Raw genomic sequence first — 14965 nt, 5'->3', positions numbered from 1 at the left:
GTGGCCCTTCAAAGTGCAAGTTTGACAACCCTGGCACTAAAGCATTCCCATTAAAGTTTGAGAAAGAGAAAAATGTTTACTGTTAAGCACTGATTTCTGAAGGTATCATCTAATGCCGTTAGACATTCAACTAATGTTTCACTTTTACAACTGCTTCTATTTCTGTGAATGCATGACCGAGGCTGCCGCTTCTCCCTTGCCATTACGTCCACTGTATGCAATGGCAGCTCTAATTCACTCACACCTAACCCAACCAAAGTGATCTTTTAAATAACCAAGTTTTCTTTAATAAAGCAAAGTAGAAACACATACCGTATCTCAATAGAAGATACTGAAATTACTTGTACTTTCGATTTGACTGTTCTATGTAACATACTAGTCCTACAATGGGATTGAAAATGCAATTAACAGCACACCCAACATTTGAATGTCATGTGCAGCACTCTTGTAAAGTACATACAAAGATAATAAATTTCACTGTTAAACATACCCTTCATGAAGTGATAATTCTTGGTTTTCTTCTTCAGGACCACTGCTATCACTCTGCAGTTCAGGTTCATTCTCATCTTTTCCTGGTAGAGTCTCCCAGCTTTCATCACTTGAGGACTGATCTTTTTCTGTCCCAGAAAATCGATGAGGCAAAGAAGCAGACCATTCTCCATCACTGCATTCTGAACTGCAAATTTAGAACAGAAATATATGTGCATTTGTCATTTGGAGTCTTAACCAGGCACCATGGTATAAGGTGGACAACGGATGTTGCACATGCTTCATCAGGTGCTGATTCAATTTTTAAAATATTTTATTTATTTATCTTTAAATATATTTTATGATTATGCTATTACAGTTGTCTCAATGGCATAATCAATTTTTAAAATATTTTAAAAATAAATAAATATATTCAGCAGAATGTAACTTTTTCAAATGAATATAGCATATGATAAGTTATGGAATTATCAACTTATTTTCTTCACTATAGTAAATAATTCCATGGTGCTTAGATATACGTTTTCATACTTTAGACATGTTTCTTAGTAAAAATTTAAACATAACGTGGTAATTACAAATTAAATGCTATCTGGAATAAATGATAATAAGATTTATTAATCACCTGGCCTGACTAAAACAGCTTCTAAATATATATTGATAAAGTGATGAAATATCCTCAATGAATAAATTTCTCCTGTTTTAAAAGCTTAACTATCTTTTTCAGAGACTTTAAAATGAAGAGAGATTCAAATTCATATGAAATAGTACTGATAAATCTTTAGTGAAGTTCTTTGATAGGACTGTGAACACAAGATATTGAATATATTTCAATTCAAGAGACAAAACATAAAATAAAAAGGTTAGAAACCACAGAAAATTACTTTTGGTTATATTTAACTTTGGTTAATTTGGTTATATTTAACTACTCTTAAAACACTAGTCATACTACCAAAGGCAAAAATGTAACTTACCAATGTTAAAAATAAATCTTAAATGTCCCTTCTAACCATGTATCAACCATTCTGGTCAAGAATCCCTTAAAGATTTCCTTGTGTGCACTGACTTTTGAGAAACCAAAAAATAACAAATTTTAGTTGTTTTTTTTTTAAAGAAATGATAATTGGTAAGGAATTATCTTTTATTTAATGATGACTATATCTTTAATATCTAGACTAGTCAGTGAATTCCTCCATCTATAAGTAGATGAACTCAAGACATCAAAATGCTATTAACAAAGAGCAGTACTAATCTAAGCTCTGAGATGTTAGAAAAAGTAGAAAAATAAAATCAATATTCAATTTTCAATAAACAATGGGCAACAGGGCACAAACATGCTGGCAAAGGAATGCAATATAGCTCTAGAACAGCAAATAAAAGGCAATAAAATACCTGTAAAATTTTCTGTGACTCAAAGAATAATCTAAGGTCAAGTAAACCAATTCTAGGCTTGCCTTAACATCAAAATCTAAAAAAAGCAGATTCTAGGAGCTTATTATTTTAAAGCTTATTGTTTTAAAGGAGCTTATTGAGCTTAGTTTCTGTGACCTGAAGCTTCTGAAATTTAAAGCTAAGTTACCAACTCTGATTCTGATATGTCTTTAACAATTAGGATTTCTATATTAATTTGTGGGAATTTCTGACATACTAAAGAAAACCTCATTTTGTAAACACTTCACTCAGAGTATGATTCTGTTCAGAAAGTTAACATATAAACTTCTGAATTTTTCTGGATTAATGAAATAATTAATAGGCTATCTCCAAGTTTTAATAGAAAAAGATTATCTATCATCAATAGTCAATGCATTTAAGAAGTCTATGTCGAGGATTGGTAAACCACAGCCTTTTGGCCAAATCTGGCTCTGCTGGCTTTTAAAAAATGATCTATAAGCTGAAAACTTCTTTTTACATGTTTATCTTTCATTTTGTCTTAACAAACCCTAAAATATTTAATATCTGGCCCTTTAAGGAGAAATTTGCAGACCCTTGGCCCCTATCATTATTATTTATTATACATAACCCTCACCTCTAAGTAGATAATTTTAGAATACAGGATCTGGCAAAAGTAAGGTCTGTTTGAGTATGGTTGGTAAGATAATAATTTGGGTGTAATAATTAGTAGTTTTAATTTGAATAATTAATTTAATTTAATTTGAATAATCAGCCCTGACTACCATACTTAGCGTTCACAGTCCCTAACTGCCTACCAAATATTTTTATATTTCATGCTCCTTTTCAAAAGTTGTATTTTTAAAACAAAATTCATCTGCCAGTAAGTCCCTTCCTGCATTTTGTAACTGCTAATGGTATCACCCTGTTTTTAAGCTGGAAAAAACATCTTTGTCTCTTCACAACCCCCCCACAATTAAGTCCTTTATAATCTTACATGCTTTCTGTACAATGGCTCTTTTATCCTGGCTCCTTTTTCTCCTTTTTCCTAAAAATCCTTCATTCAACTGCTTTTCTCCAAACAGACCTTAACCAATTATTAATTGGTGTCCCTAAATTTAATCCACTCTCTCAACTCACTTAAAAATGCATTCTGAATATCACTATCACTTCCATTTACATCAAATAGTAAATTTATAATATTACTCTAAAACCCTCAACAATTCTTTTTTCACTAAATCAGTATTTCACAAACTTAAGCTACTTGCCCAGTCCTCACATTTTTTTCTACAGTTGCACATTAATACTGTGTACTAAGGTACAATAGTTGGGAACACAGGTTCTGGAGTCAACCTGCCTAATTCAAATCTACCATTTATTGGCTGTGAAAAAGTTACTTAACCTCTCTGTGCCTTTACTGCTTCACTTATCAGATAAATATAATATTATCCAACAGCTCACTGAGTTTGTGTGAGGAGTAAATGAGTTGTACTATATACAAAACTTTCTAATAATGTCTGGTAAATAATAAACCATCAATGACTGTTAGAAAATCTTTTTTTAACAACATTTTTTTACTAATACATTTAGTCACCTCCTAAGCAACAGCCATAAAATTCCAAATTTGATGAACTAGCTATATTTATTCTGATTCCCATTAAAGTACATACATAATGGTAAATAATAATTCTTGTCTATATACCAATTAATATATTTCCCTCACTTTGGAAAATTCTGGCCTGTAAACAATAAAAAGTTTAAACTTCAAATGGCATTTACGACTTCCTACAATCTGATCCCAGTTACTAGTACATCCTTACATGCAACTCTTTTGTTACATACATAAATTCTCTATTCCAAACATGGTCCTTCAAATGTGAACTTTCGCCACAACCATTTACCCTACTATCAAGAATATCTTCACAATCATTTCACCCCTTTTTCCCTTTCAGACCCAGATCATTCCTTCACAATCCTCTCCTATAAAATTATTTCTTTTGTTTTTCAGTTAATTCGTGGACTAGACCTCTTTTTTATTCACTCTCACTACGGCACAACTGCTGCTTTAACAATGCATTTAAAGGCATTTTTCCTAAGTACAGAATCACAGTTCCTTCAGTAATGACCAGAAAAGTGTCCAAGAAGATCAGCCTGAATAGTGAAGTACTTGTAAGCTCTTGGAAGTTAACTAAGACTATGCAATTGCCTGGTTTTAAATAGAGAACTTTTAGTAACATTAGTTCTTATTTTTTGAAACGGGCCAAAAATTAATCCTCTTTAAAGTATGTTCCAAAAATGAATACGCATTTGCGATAAAAGTGATATAAAGTAATATGTGAACAATTTCCTATAAATATTTCATTCTGAACATTCTTTATCTATGACACTTTTCAAACTTAATGTCTATTACTAATTTAATGCTCTCAAAATCCAAATTGGCTCATAGGGATAACTCAGAGGAGACTATGCAACTGTGATTAAGATTTTTTACTATAAAGAACAAAAAGGAAAGAACCTACTACAAGCAATTTCCTTATTGAAGAATTAAAATATATTATTTACATATTTTATATCAGGTAAAAGTGCCATCTATGAGAGCCTCCTTTTCATCTCCAGTGAGAAAAGCCACATTGGTAAGAGAATGCTTCGAAGTCAGAGAGACTTGGTTAGGATCCTTGCTTGGTTCTTACTAGTGACACAAGCCTAGGCATTTAACTTCCCTAAACTCACTTTTTTTCCCCTCACCTGTAAAATGAGAATATTAATATTTACTTTTCAGGTCCATTGTGATGTTTAAATGAACACTGCAGATAAAATGTTTAGCACAATTTTTGGAAGAGGATGAACATTTAATACAGGTGAGTTACTTCCTTCATTATATAAGCTGGCTGCTTTGACCTTTCATTTGGATTTCCTCCAGCAGACCACCGTTTTCCTCTTTTCTTTACCAAAGAAAATCTACATCCTCTGTTTTGTCTTACTAAATGACAGTATCAGCCACCTGGTTATCCAATTAGTTTTAATCTTAGTCTCTTTTTACACCAGGGGTCAGTAAATTATTCCCTGGCCCACGAGCCAAAACTAGGCAACGGTCCATTTTTTAATTAGCTTGAAGTGGTTTTTTGCATTTTAAAAAGGTTGAAGAAGAAAATGGAGAGCCTATTCATATAGCTGATGAGAACTTCCCAAGATAATGGAAAGGACTAGATCCTTGAATCAAGAACCAAACAGAACATTTAGTTAATCCAAAAGAGGCCTTCTCAAAGGCGCACTGTACTAAAAACTGTCAAACATTTATGACAAAGAATTCTCAAGGCCACCAGGGAAATGAAGAAAGTAAGCTATAAACTCAAAGGGAAGCCTATTAGGTTATCATCAGACGTCTCAGCAGAAACTCTAAAAGGCAGAAGTGGAACCAAATATTTAAGCTACTGAAAGAAATTACCAGGTAAGAATAATATAATCAGTAAAGCTATCCTTTAAATATAAAGGAGTGATAAAGAGTTTTTTCCAGACATACAGAATCTAAGGGAATTTATCACCAGAAGACCGTCATCGCAGAAAATACTTTAGGGGATTATTCTACTTGAAATGAAGAACAGGTCACAAAACTATGAGATAACAAAAAAACTTACAGCATAAACAGGGATAATTTGTGACAAGAACATAAAAGGGGAAGGGATAAATATCTGAATTTGCAAAGTAGGATGGAGATCAGCTGCATTCAAAAGAAAAAAAAGACTCTTGTATATATGAAACTTTTTTTTTCATAAACCTAATGGTACTGATAAACAAAACAACAAAAACTGAGACAAAGAGTTTTAAAAGAGAACAAAGGAAAGAAGCATAGAATACCACCAAACAAAAACAACATACAGAAACACAAAGGGAAAGAACTAATAAAGGCAATGAGCTACCAGAAAACAAAGGATAAAATGGCCATAGAAAATTCTCATACATCAATAATTGCCCTAACTGTAAATGGACTGAATTCACCAATTTAAAAGCAGAGAGTAGCATACTGGATCACAAACAAACCTCAACCATATGCTGCCTTCAGGAGACACATCTAAACTTCAAAGACAAAGTTAGGCTCAAAGTGAAAGGGTGGAAAATGTTTCTCCAACCAAATAACATCCACAGAAAAACAGATGTAGCATACTTACATCTGACAAAATAAATCCCAAGATAACCACAAGAGACAAAGATAAACATTTTATACTGTTAAAGGGGACACTACATCAAGAAGACATAACACTTTTTATGTATGTACCCAAATCAGGGAGCACCATATATAAAGCAACTACTAACACAACTAAAGGGAGAAACAGACAAAAACACAATCATAGTTGGAGACCTTAATACCACGGACAACTCTAGAAAGATAATCCAAACAGAAAATGAATAAAGAAATATCAGCCTTAAGTGACACATTATATCAAGTGGATATAATTAACATTTACAGAGCCTTTCATCCCAGAACATCAGATTATACATTCTTCTCCACTGCACATGGAACATCTCAAGAACAGACCATATGCTGGGTCACAAAAGTAGCCTCAACAAATAAAAAAAAAAAAAAAAAAGAATTATACAAAGCATATTCTCTGACCACAAAACCTTGAAATTAGAAATCAACTGCAAAAAAAGAAACAAAGAAATCCACAAACATGTGGAGATTAAACAACATACTACTAAAAATATGACTGGGTCAAATTAGAAATAAAAGGTGAGAGCAAAAGACATAAAGAGACAGATGAAAATAACAACAAAACGACATATTAAAACTTCTGGGATGCAGCAAAAGCGGCAATAAGAGGGCAGTTTATATCATTACAGGCCTATCTCAATAAACAAGAGATATCTCAAGTAAACAACCTAACATTACATCATAAAGAACTAAAAAAAAAAGAACAAAAGCAACCCAAAGTCAGTAGAAGTTATAGCAGAACTGAATGACACAGAAAGCAAAAAGACTATACAAAAAATTAATACAAAGAGCTGCTTCTTTAAAAAGATTAATAAAATTGACAAATCCCTAAATAGACTCACTAAGGAAAAAAAAGAGAACAAAATCTGAAATGAAAGAAGAAAGTTACCATAGGTATCACAGATATACAAAGGATCATACTAGAATACTATGAAAAACTGTATATGCCAAATTCAATAACCTAAAATATATAAATAAATCCTAGAAATATATAACCTTCTTAGACTGAATCATGAAGATCTGGAAAATCTAAATGGACTGATAACAGTAAGGAAATTGAAACCATCATCAAAAACCTCCCCCAAAATAAAAGTCCGGGACCAGGCGGCTTCACTAGTGAGTTCTACCACATATTCAAAGAAGATCTCGTATCTGTCCTCTCAAACTCTTCCAAAAACCTGAAGAAGCAGCAATAGCAATACTTCCCAACACATTTTACGAGGCCAGCATAACCCAGATACCAAAACCAGGCAAGGATAACACAAAAAAAGAAAACTACAGACCAATTTCTGATTAATACAAATGCAAAAATCCTCAACAAAATACTAGCAAGTCACATACAATAATGTATCAAAAAAATAAAACAATACATCACGATCAAGTGGGGTTCATTTCAGGAGCATAAGGATGGTTCAACATACACAAATCAATCAATGTAATATACTACATTAACAAAACAAAGAACAAAGTCATATGATCTTATCAATAGATGCAGAAAAAGCATCTGATAAAATACAACATCCATGTGATGAAAACACTCAATAAAATAGGTATAGAAGAAAAGTACCTCAACATAAAAAAGGCCATCTATGACAAACCCTCAGCTATCCTATTCAATGGTAAAAAACAGAAAGTTTTTCCTCTAAAATCAGGAACAAGAAAAGCACGCCCACTCTCACCATCCTTATGTAAAACAGCCCAGGAAGTTCTAGCCAGAGCAATCAGGCAAGAAAAAGAAATAAGAAGCATCTAAATTGAAAAAGGAAGCAGTAAAAATGTCACTTACAGATGACATGATTTTGTAAAGACTCCACCAAAAAAACTATTATATACAATAAACCAAGTTGCAGGATACAAAAATCCACTGCTTTCCTAATACTAACAATGATACTTCAGAAAAAGAAATGAATATAACAATTCCTTTTGCAATTGCAACCAAAAGAATAAAATACCTAGGAATAAACTTAACAAAGGATGTGGTCCTCTACACTGAAAACTATAAAACATTATTAAGAGACAATGAAAAAAACACAACAAAATGGAAAGATATTCCACGTTCATGGATTGGAAGAATCAACATAGTTAAAACGGCCCTATCGCCTAAAGCAATATACAGATTTAATGCAATCCCCATCAAAACCCCAATGTCACTTTTTAAAAAGAAATAGAACAAAATATCATCAGATTGGTATGGAACCACAAAAGACCTTGAATAGACAAAGCAATCCTAAGGACAAAAAAACAAAACAAAACACAAAGCTGGAGGTATTCCACTACCTGACTTCAAATTATACTACAGAGTTACAATAATCAAACCAGCACAGCAATGACAGAAAAATGGATACGCAAATCAGTGGAAAGGAAATGAGCATCCAGGAAAAAAAAGCAACATATATACGGCAAATAATATTTGACACAGGATCCAAAAACACACAATGGAAAAAAGAAAGCCTTTTCAATAAATGGTGCTGGGAAAACTGGAAAGCCACATGCAAAAGAATGAAACTAGATTAAAGTTTGTCCCCATGTAGAAAAATTAAAATGGATCGAAGACCTAAATATAAGATCTGAAACAATAAATTATTTAGAAGAAAACGTAGGCACTAAACTTAATAGACCTTGGTCACAGATAACATTTTATGAATTTAACTCAAAGGCAAGGGAAGTAAAGACACAAATAAATGGACGGGTCTACGTCAAACTAAAAAGCTTCTGCACAGCAAAAGAAACCAAGAGCAAAACAAAAAGGCAGCCAACCAAATGGGAAATGATGCAAGCAACAGCTCTGACAAGGAGGTACTATGCAAAACATATAAAGATTTCATACAACTCCACACCAAATGAACCAATTAAAAAATGGGCAGATGACCTTAACAGATACCTCTTCCAAGAAGACATATGAATGGCCAACAGATACATGAAAAGATATTCAACTTTGCTAGCAATTAAGGAAATACAAATCAAAATGGGGACCCTAATGCACTGTCGGTGCTAATGCAGACTGGTACAGACACCGTGGAAAACAGGATGAAGTTTTCTTAAAAAATTAAAAATGGAACTGCCTTTTGTGAATCCCACTTTCTGTGAATGTGTCCTAGGAATCCCGAAACATAATTAGAAAGAATATACGCGCCCCTATGTTCATAGCAGCATTATTTGCAATAGCCAAGGTCTGGAAACAGCCTAAAAGACCATCAGTAGATGAGTGGATATAAAACAGTGGTACATTTACACAATGGAATTCTATGCAGCTATACAAAAAAAGAACTCTTACCCTTTGCAACAGCATGGATAGACCTGTATAATATTATGATAAGTGAAAGAAGCCAGTCCGAGAAATACAAATATACTATATGATTTTACTCATATGTGGAATCTAATTAACAAAATAAACCAACGAACAACAAAAACAAAAAAAACCAAACCAGAAGCATGGACACATGGAACAGACTGATAGATCTCAGAGGGGAGGAGGCGTGGGGAGCGCTAGAAGAGATTAGCCGAAGAACGTATCTGGATATATGCATATATGCAAAGCCCATGGACAAAGACAATAATGTGGTGAAGGCTGGGGCAGAGGGCAGGGGCTTGGTGACACGGGGAAAAGAGGTAAAAATGGGGGACATCTATAATAGTGTAAACAATTTTTAAAAAACTACAATGAATACCTATTAGAATGGCTATTATCAACAAAACAGGTTAGAATTACATGTGGTGGAGAGGCTGTCAAGAAAAAGGAACCGTCATTCACCGCTAGTGGGAATGTAAACTGGTACAGCCAATATGTAAAACAATATGGTGGTTCCTCAAAAAATTTAGAGTTCCCGTGACCTAGCAATCCCTCTTCCGGGTATCTACCCAAAACACTCGAAAGCATTTATTCACAAAGATATATGCACCCCTGTGCTTACTGCAGCATTATTCATAGTAGCCAAGATATTGAGACAGCCAAAGTGTCCTTGTTGTCTGGACAGGATAAAGATGATGTGGTACCTATATACAATGAAAGACCACTAAGCCATAAGAAAAGATGAAATACATTTGCAACATGGATGGACCCTGCTAATATTATGCTAAGTGAAATATGTCAGTCAGAAAAAGCTCGGAACCATATGATTTCACTCATGGACACGGACAACAGTATGGTGGTTACCAGAGGGAAAGGGGAGGGGGAGTAAAGGGAAAAGGGGGCCAAATACATGGTGACAGAGATGATTTGACTCTGAGTGGTGACACACAATACAGTATACAGATAGTATACAACAGAAATGTGTACTTGAAAACTATATACTCCTATTCATCAATGTCACCCGAATAGATTTTATTTTTTAAAAAAAGGAAGTAGTTAAGTACCTACAAAATATCCTTGTTTTTATCTTTTGGTCCATAAAGCACAAAATATTTACCCCTGGTCATCTTTTAAAAAAATTTGCTGAATCCTGAGGGTCCAGGGGCGACATAGGTCAATGGAAAAGAAACTGCGGAGCAGGAAAGGGGGAACAAGCAGCTTAGCAGTAGTACTGTAGTCACAGAAAATGAATGCTGAGAAAAGTCAACTGACTGTGGAAACGGGCAGGTCAACTGTTAACATTACAGAACAGATAAGTAATATTGACAGTTAGATTGACAGGAGGCATTTAAAAAAAGTGGATAGAGAAGAAATAGAAGCTGTGGATGTGGAACATTTATTTTGAAAATTCAGCAATGAAAGAGAAAACAAACAGGCAAGTAGTTGATAGAGGGACCAAGGTCAAGTGAAGGTTTTCCCCAGACTTAGAAAAACTGGAGAATGAGAGGAAAAGGGAAGCAACCTCAGCATAAGGATAACAGGAAAAGTAAGGTGTCAGACATGACCGTACGCACAGAATTAGAGAAGTTACCTCTCTTCACCGGAAAAATTAAAAATAGGACTAGATATTGAGATACTCTAATATGGAGAAGAGGGAAACAAGAAACTCATGTTTAACTATTCCTGTATCTCCAAGAAAGCAGGAGACAAAGTTTCTACTAAGAGTGACAGGAGTGTATGGAAGAAAAAGCAAAAAGAGAACAAATTTAAAAATAAGTTTTCAAAGAAAGTAAGCAACAGAACAAATAGTATACAAAATAATTGTGGCACTGGCCTAAGGACCATCTCTTCTTAATTAGAAAAGTACATGGGTTAAACATTTTAAATTCTCAAAGTAAAAAGTAAACTAAGAATCTCTCTAATTTTCTTATGGTCTATCACTAGTATTGTCTCCCATTAGCATTTAGAGCTATGTTCCACAGCAGACAACTGTAACTTACTAGAATGTTACACTCTTTACACAAATGTTAACCAAAAAACCTTTTTTCACATATGGAATGAGATTATATGTGATTTCTAGACAAATACTTTATATACAAATCCTAGGTAGAAATAAGATCTAGAAGTAAAACCTGCCAAAAACAACTACTTCACTAAATCCCTCCAGGAACTGGTTTGTCTGTCTTCCCTGACATTTATCACATGCATAAATACTCGACTATATAGGAGCCTCGTGAGGAAATTTTAAGTAATTTTGTTACCTGACTTGTACAGGATCAAAAAAAACTTTAAAATTTTTATTGAAAATACTCTGGATTGAAATTGTGTTAAAACATATAATTCTTTGTATTTTCAAAGATACTATACGGAACATAATCTATGCAGTCTAGGACATGGAACCACTGTTAACATTTAACTGTGTTGTAACATAGCGATACAAATCGAAGTTGTTTAAATATACAAGCCTGCTTATTTTAGTTCATAAGGCCCACATAGGGTCCTTATTGAATTGTGCCTGCCTATTATAACTTCTTGGTTCTTTCCCTTAATATCTGACTATTATAATCTGTAACTCCTTAGCATGCCTGAAGAACAAAGCTGTTTACCTCTAATTTACCCCTTCTAAGCTTCTATGAACTTGGAAACAGGACAAAAATGTTAGAACATGTGTTTTAAGATCTTTATCATGGCTGCTCATAGATGTTTTATTTGTCAGTATACGGGAACATCCGAGGAGCTCTTTCTTCATGGCCTTTAACTAACTCAATATAGAAGAGGAAAGGAGCTTAATTTAGTCTCATGATAATTATCTGTATATCTTGTCTTCCACCTAAGGTAGGTGAACACCAGGGAAACAGCAATCATTATTTGCATTAAAGAATACTCAGAACAATGTCTGACATTAGGAGGATTCAGTAAGTCTTTTCTGAATATATGAAATTGACATCAACTAAATGGCTATTATTCTTTTTATTCTCCCAGCATCAACAACAACAAAAAGCTGTCGCGACATTTTAATCTTAGGTAAGGTTTTTTTAACCTTTTAAGCAAGGTTAAGGACTAGGGACACAAAAACGGTGGAAGAAACCTCTAGAGCTATAATAAATGGTTAGGAGATGGCATACCTCTCTTCAGAACAGGTAGGCCCAAGGTTAAAATGTGCCGGAATGGCTAAAAGATCCTCTTAAACTCAAGATCTTGTACTCAAACAGTTATTAAAGTTCTCAGGGTATATTTCAAAAGAGCAGGGTATTAACCTTAGCTCTTTGGTCTAATTCCAAGTCTCGTAATTATACACTGCCTATTAAAATTCCCCTTGCAGTTCTAATTTAATAAGACGGTGCTCAGTTCCTGTCAAACAGCTCTGAGCAAAGCTACCAGCTGCAATGCTTATCCTGCAGATTGTAATGTTTCAGCTGTGATTAAGTGATCATTCAGAATTTTTCAGGAAAAGGGGTCATGTATTCATTAAAATACCTTTCCACTTATAAAGAATATATACACTATATATTTCTAAAGTGGCCAGAATTCCTACATATGTCACAGTAAATTTTAGTTATGTTCTTGATCTGGGAGTTCATTTCGTTACAAAATATTGTAATACAAACTTGAAAAAATTATTTTCAATCCCTAACCTTGACTTCCGGCCAAGATGGAGGTGTAGGTAGATACACTTTGCCTCCTTGCACAACCAAAGAGACAGCAAATATAAAAACAAAAAAACAACCAGAACTGCCAGAAAAATTGAACTGTATGGAAGTCTGACAACCAAGGAGTTAAGGAGGAAATATTCATCCAGACCAGTAGGAGGGGCAGGCAGTCAAGGCAGAAAAGATGCACTGTAAGGCGATGGCTGGAGGACTGGACAGGTGGACCGGGCAGTCCCCCATTTGTGTGCAGACACACCGGAGGAAGACCTGGGGAATGCAACAGACCATGCAACCCAGGGTTCCAGTGCAGGAAAAGAAAGCCTCAAAACCTCTGGCTGTAAAAGTCGGTGGGGGTTGCAGCGGCAGAAGGAACTCCCAGCCTCACAGGAGAGTTCTTTGGAGAGACCCACAGGGTCCCAGAACATACACAAACCCACCCACTCAGGAATCAGCACCAAAAGGGCCCAATTTGCTTGTGGGTAGTGGGGGAATGACTGAAAGTGGGGTGAGCCCAGCAAGTTGCACTGTTCCCTCTCTGACCCCTCCCCCACAGACAGGGTCACAATGCAGCAATGTGGGTGGGTTTCCCCACCCTGGAAAATACCTAAGCCTCTGCCCCTTCCAACCTAACTGGCATGCTGAGACAAAGAAATATGGCTCAAATGAAAGAGCAGATCAAAGCTCCAAAAATAGAACTAAGCGATGCACAGATAGCCAACCTATCAGATGCACAGTTTAAAACACTGGTAATCAGGATGCTCTCAGAAATGGTGGAGTATGGTCACAAAACAGAGGAAAATGTGAAGGCAGGCCATGCAAGTGAAATAAACAAAAATATACAGGAAACCGATAGTAAAGGGAAGGAAACTGGGACTCATATCAATGATTTGGAGCAGAAGAAACAAACAAATATTCAACCTTAACAGAATAAAGAAACAAGAATTTAAAAAAAAAATGAGGAGAGGCTTATGAATCTCTGGTACTCAAAACATTCTAATATCCAAATCATAGGGGTGCCAGAAGGAGAACAGGAAGAGTGAGAATTTGAAAAATTAATGAAGGAGAAGTTCCCCAGTCTGGCCAAGGAAATAGACTTCCAGGAGATCCAGGAAGCTCAGAGAGTCCCAAAGTTGGACCCAAGGAAGTACACACCATGGCATATCATAATTACATTACCCAAGATTAAAGCTAAGGAGAGAATCTTAAAAGCAGCAAGAGAAAATTAGAGTTACCTACAAAGGAGTTCCCATAAGACTATCAGCTGATTGCTCAAAAGAAACCTTGCAGGCAAGATGGGGCTGGCAAGAAGTATTCAGAGTCATGAAAGGCAAGGACCTACATCCAAGATTACTCTATGCAGCAAAGCTATCATTTGGAATGCAAGGGCAGATAAAGTGCTTCCCAGATAAGGTCAAGTTAAAGGAGTTCATCATCACCAAGCCCTTATATGAAATGTTAAAGGGACTTATCTAAGAAAAAGATCAAAACTATGAACAGTGAAGTGACAACAAATTCACAACTATCAACAACTGAACCCAAAAACAAAAACAAACTTAGCAAACTTCTAGAACAGGAACAGAATTACAGAAATGGAGATCACATGGAAGATTACCAGTGGGGAGGAGAGGGGAGAATGGGGGACAAGGTACAGGGAACAGGAAGCATAAATGGTAGGTACAAAACAGACAGGGGGAGGTTAAGAATAGTATAGGAAACGGAAAGGCCAAAGAATTTATATTCTTTGAACTAAGAACTAAGATCATGAACTAAGAACTAAGGTCATGAACTAAGGAGGGAAGGATGCTGAGGGGGGGTGCAGGGCAGAGGAGAATAAAGAGGAGAAAAAAATGGGACAACTGTAATAGCATAATCAATAAAATATACTTAAAAAATTTTTCAAGTGCATCATCTTTAAGTTTTACAAAGCAGTGAAAATTCAAG

General features: G+C 35.0%; 1 protein-coding gene across 3 annotated transcripts in view; it reads right to left on the bottom strand.

The window, feature by feature from the left end:
• PJA2 (praja ring finger ubiquitin ligase 2) overlaps positions 1 to 14965 on the bottom strand; it is a 77957-nt gene that overhangs the window by 37083 nt on the left and 25909 nt on the right. For all 3 annotated transcript variants that reach the window (XM_054589988.1, XM_054589987.1, XM_054589986.1), the window contains exon 5: positions 491 to 676. In XM_054589988.1, coding sequence (XP_054445963.1) covers positions 491 to 676 — 186 coding nt within the window. The remainder of the gene's footprint in view (positions 1 to 490; positions 677 to 14965) is intronic.

This window comes from Pteronotus mesoamericanus, unplaced genomic scaffold (genome assembly GCF_021234165.1).
Source record: "Pteronotus mesoamericanus isolate MK-2021 breed Mesoamerican mustached bat unplaced genomic scaffold, CSHL_Meso_final scaffold_167, whole genome shotgun sequence".
Taxonomy (NCBI): Eukaryota; Metazoa; Chordata; class Mammalia; order Chiroptera; family Mormoopidae; genus Pteronotus; species Pteronotus mesoamericanus.
Note: the sequence above shows the minus strand (reverse complement) of the source record. Positions and strands in the feature narration are given on the sequence as shown.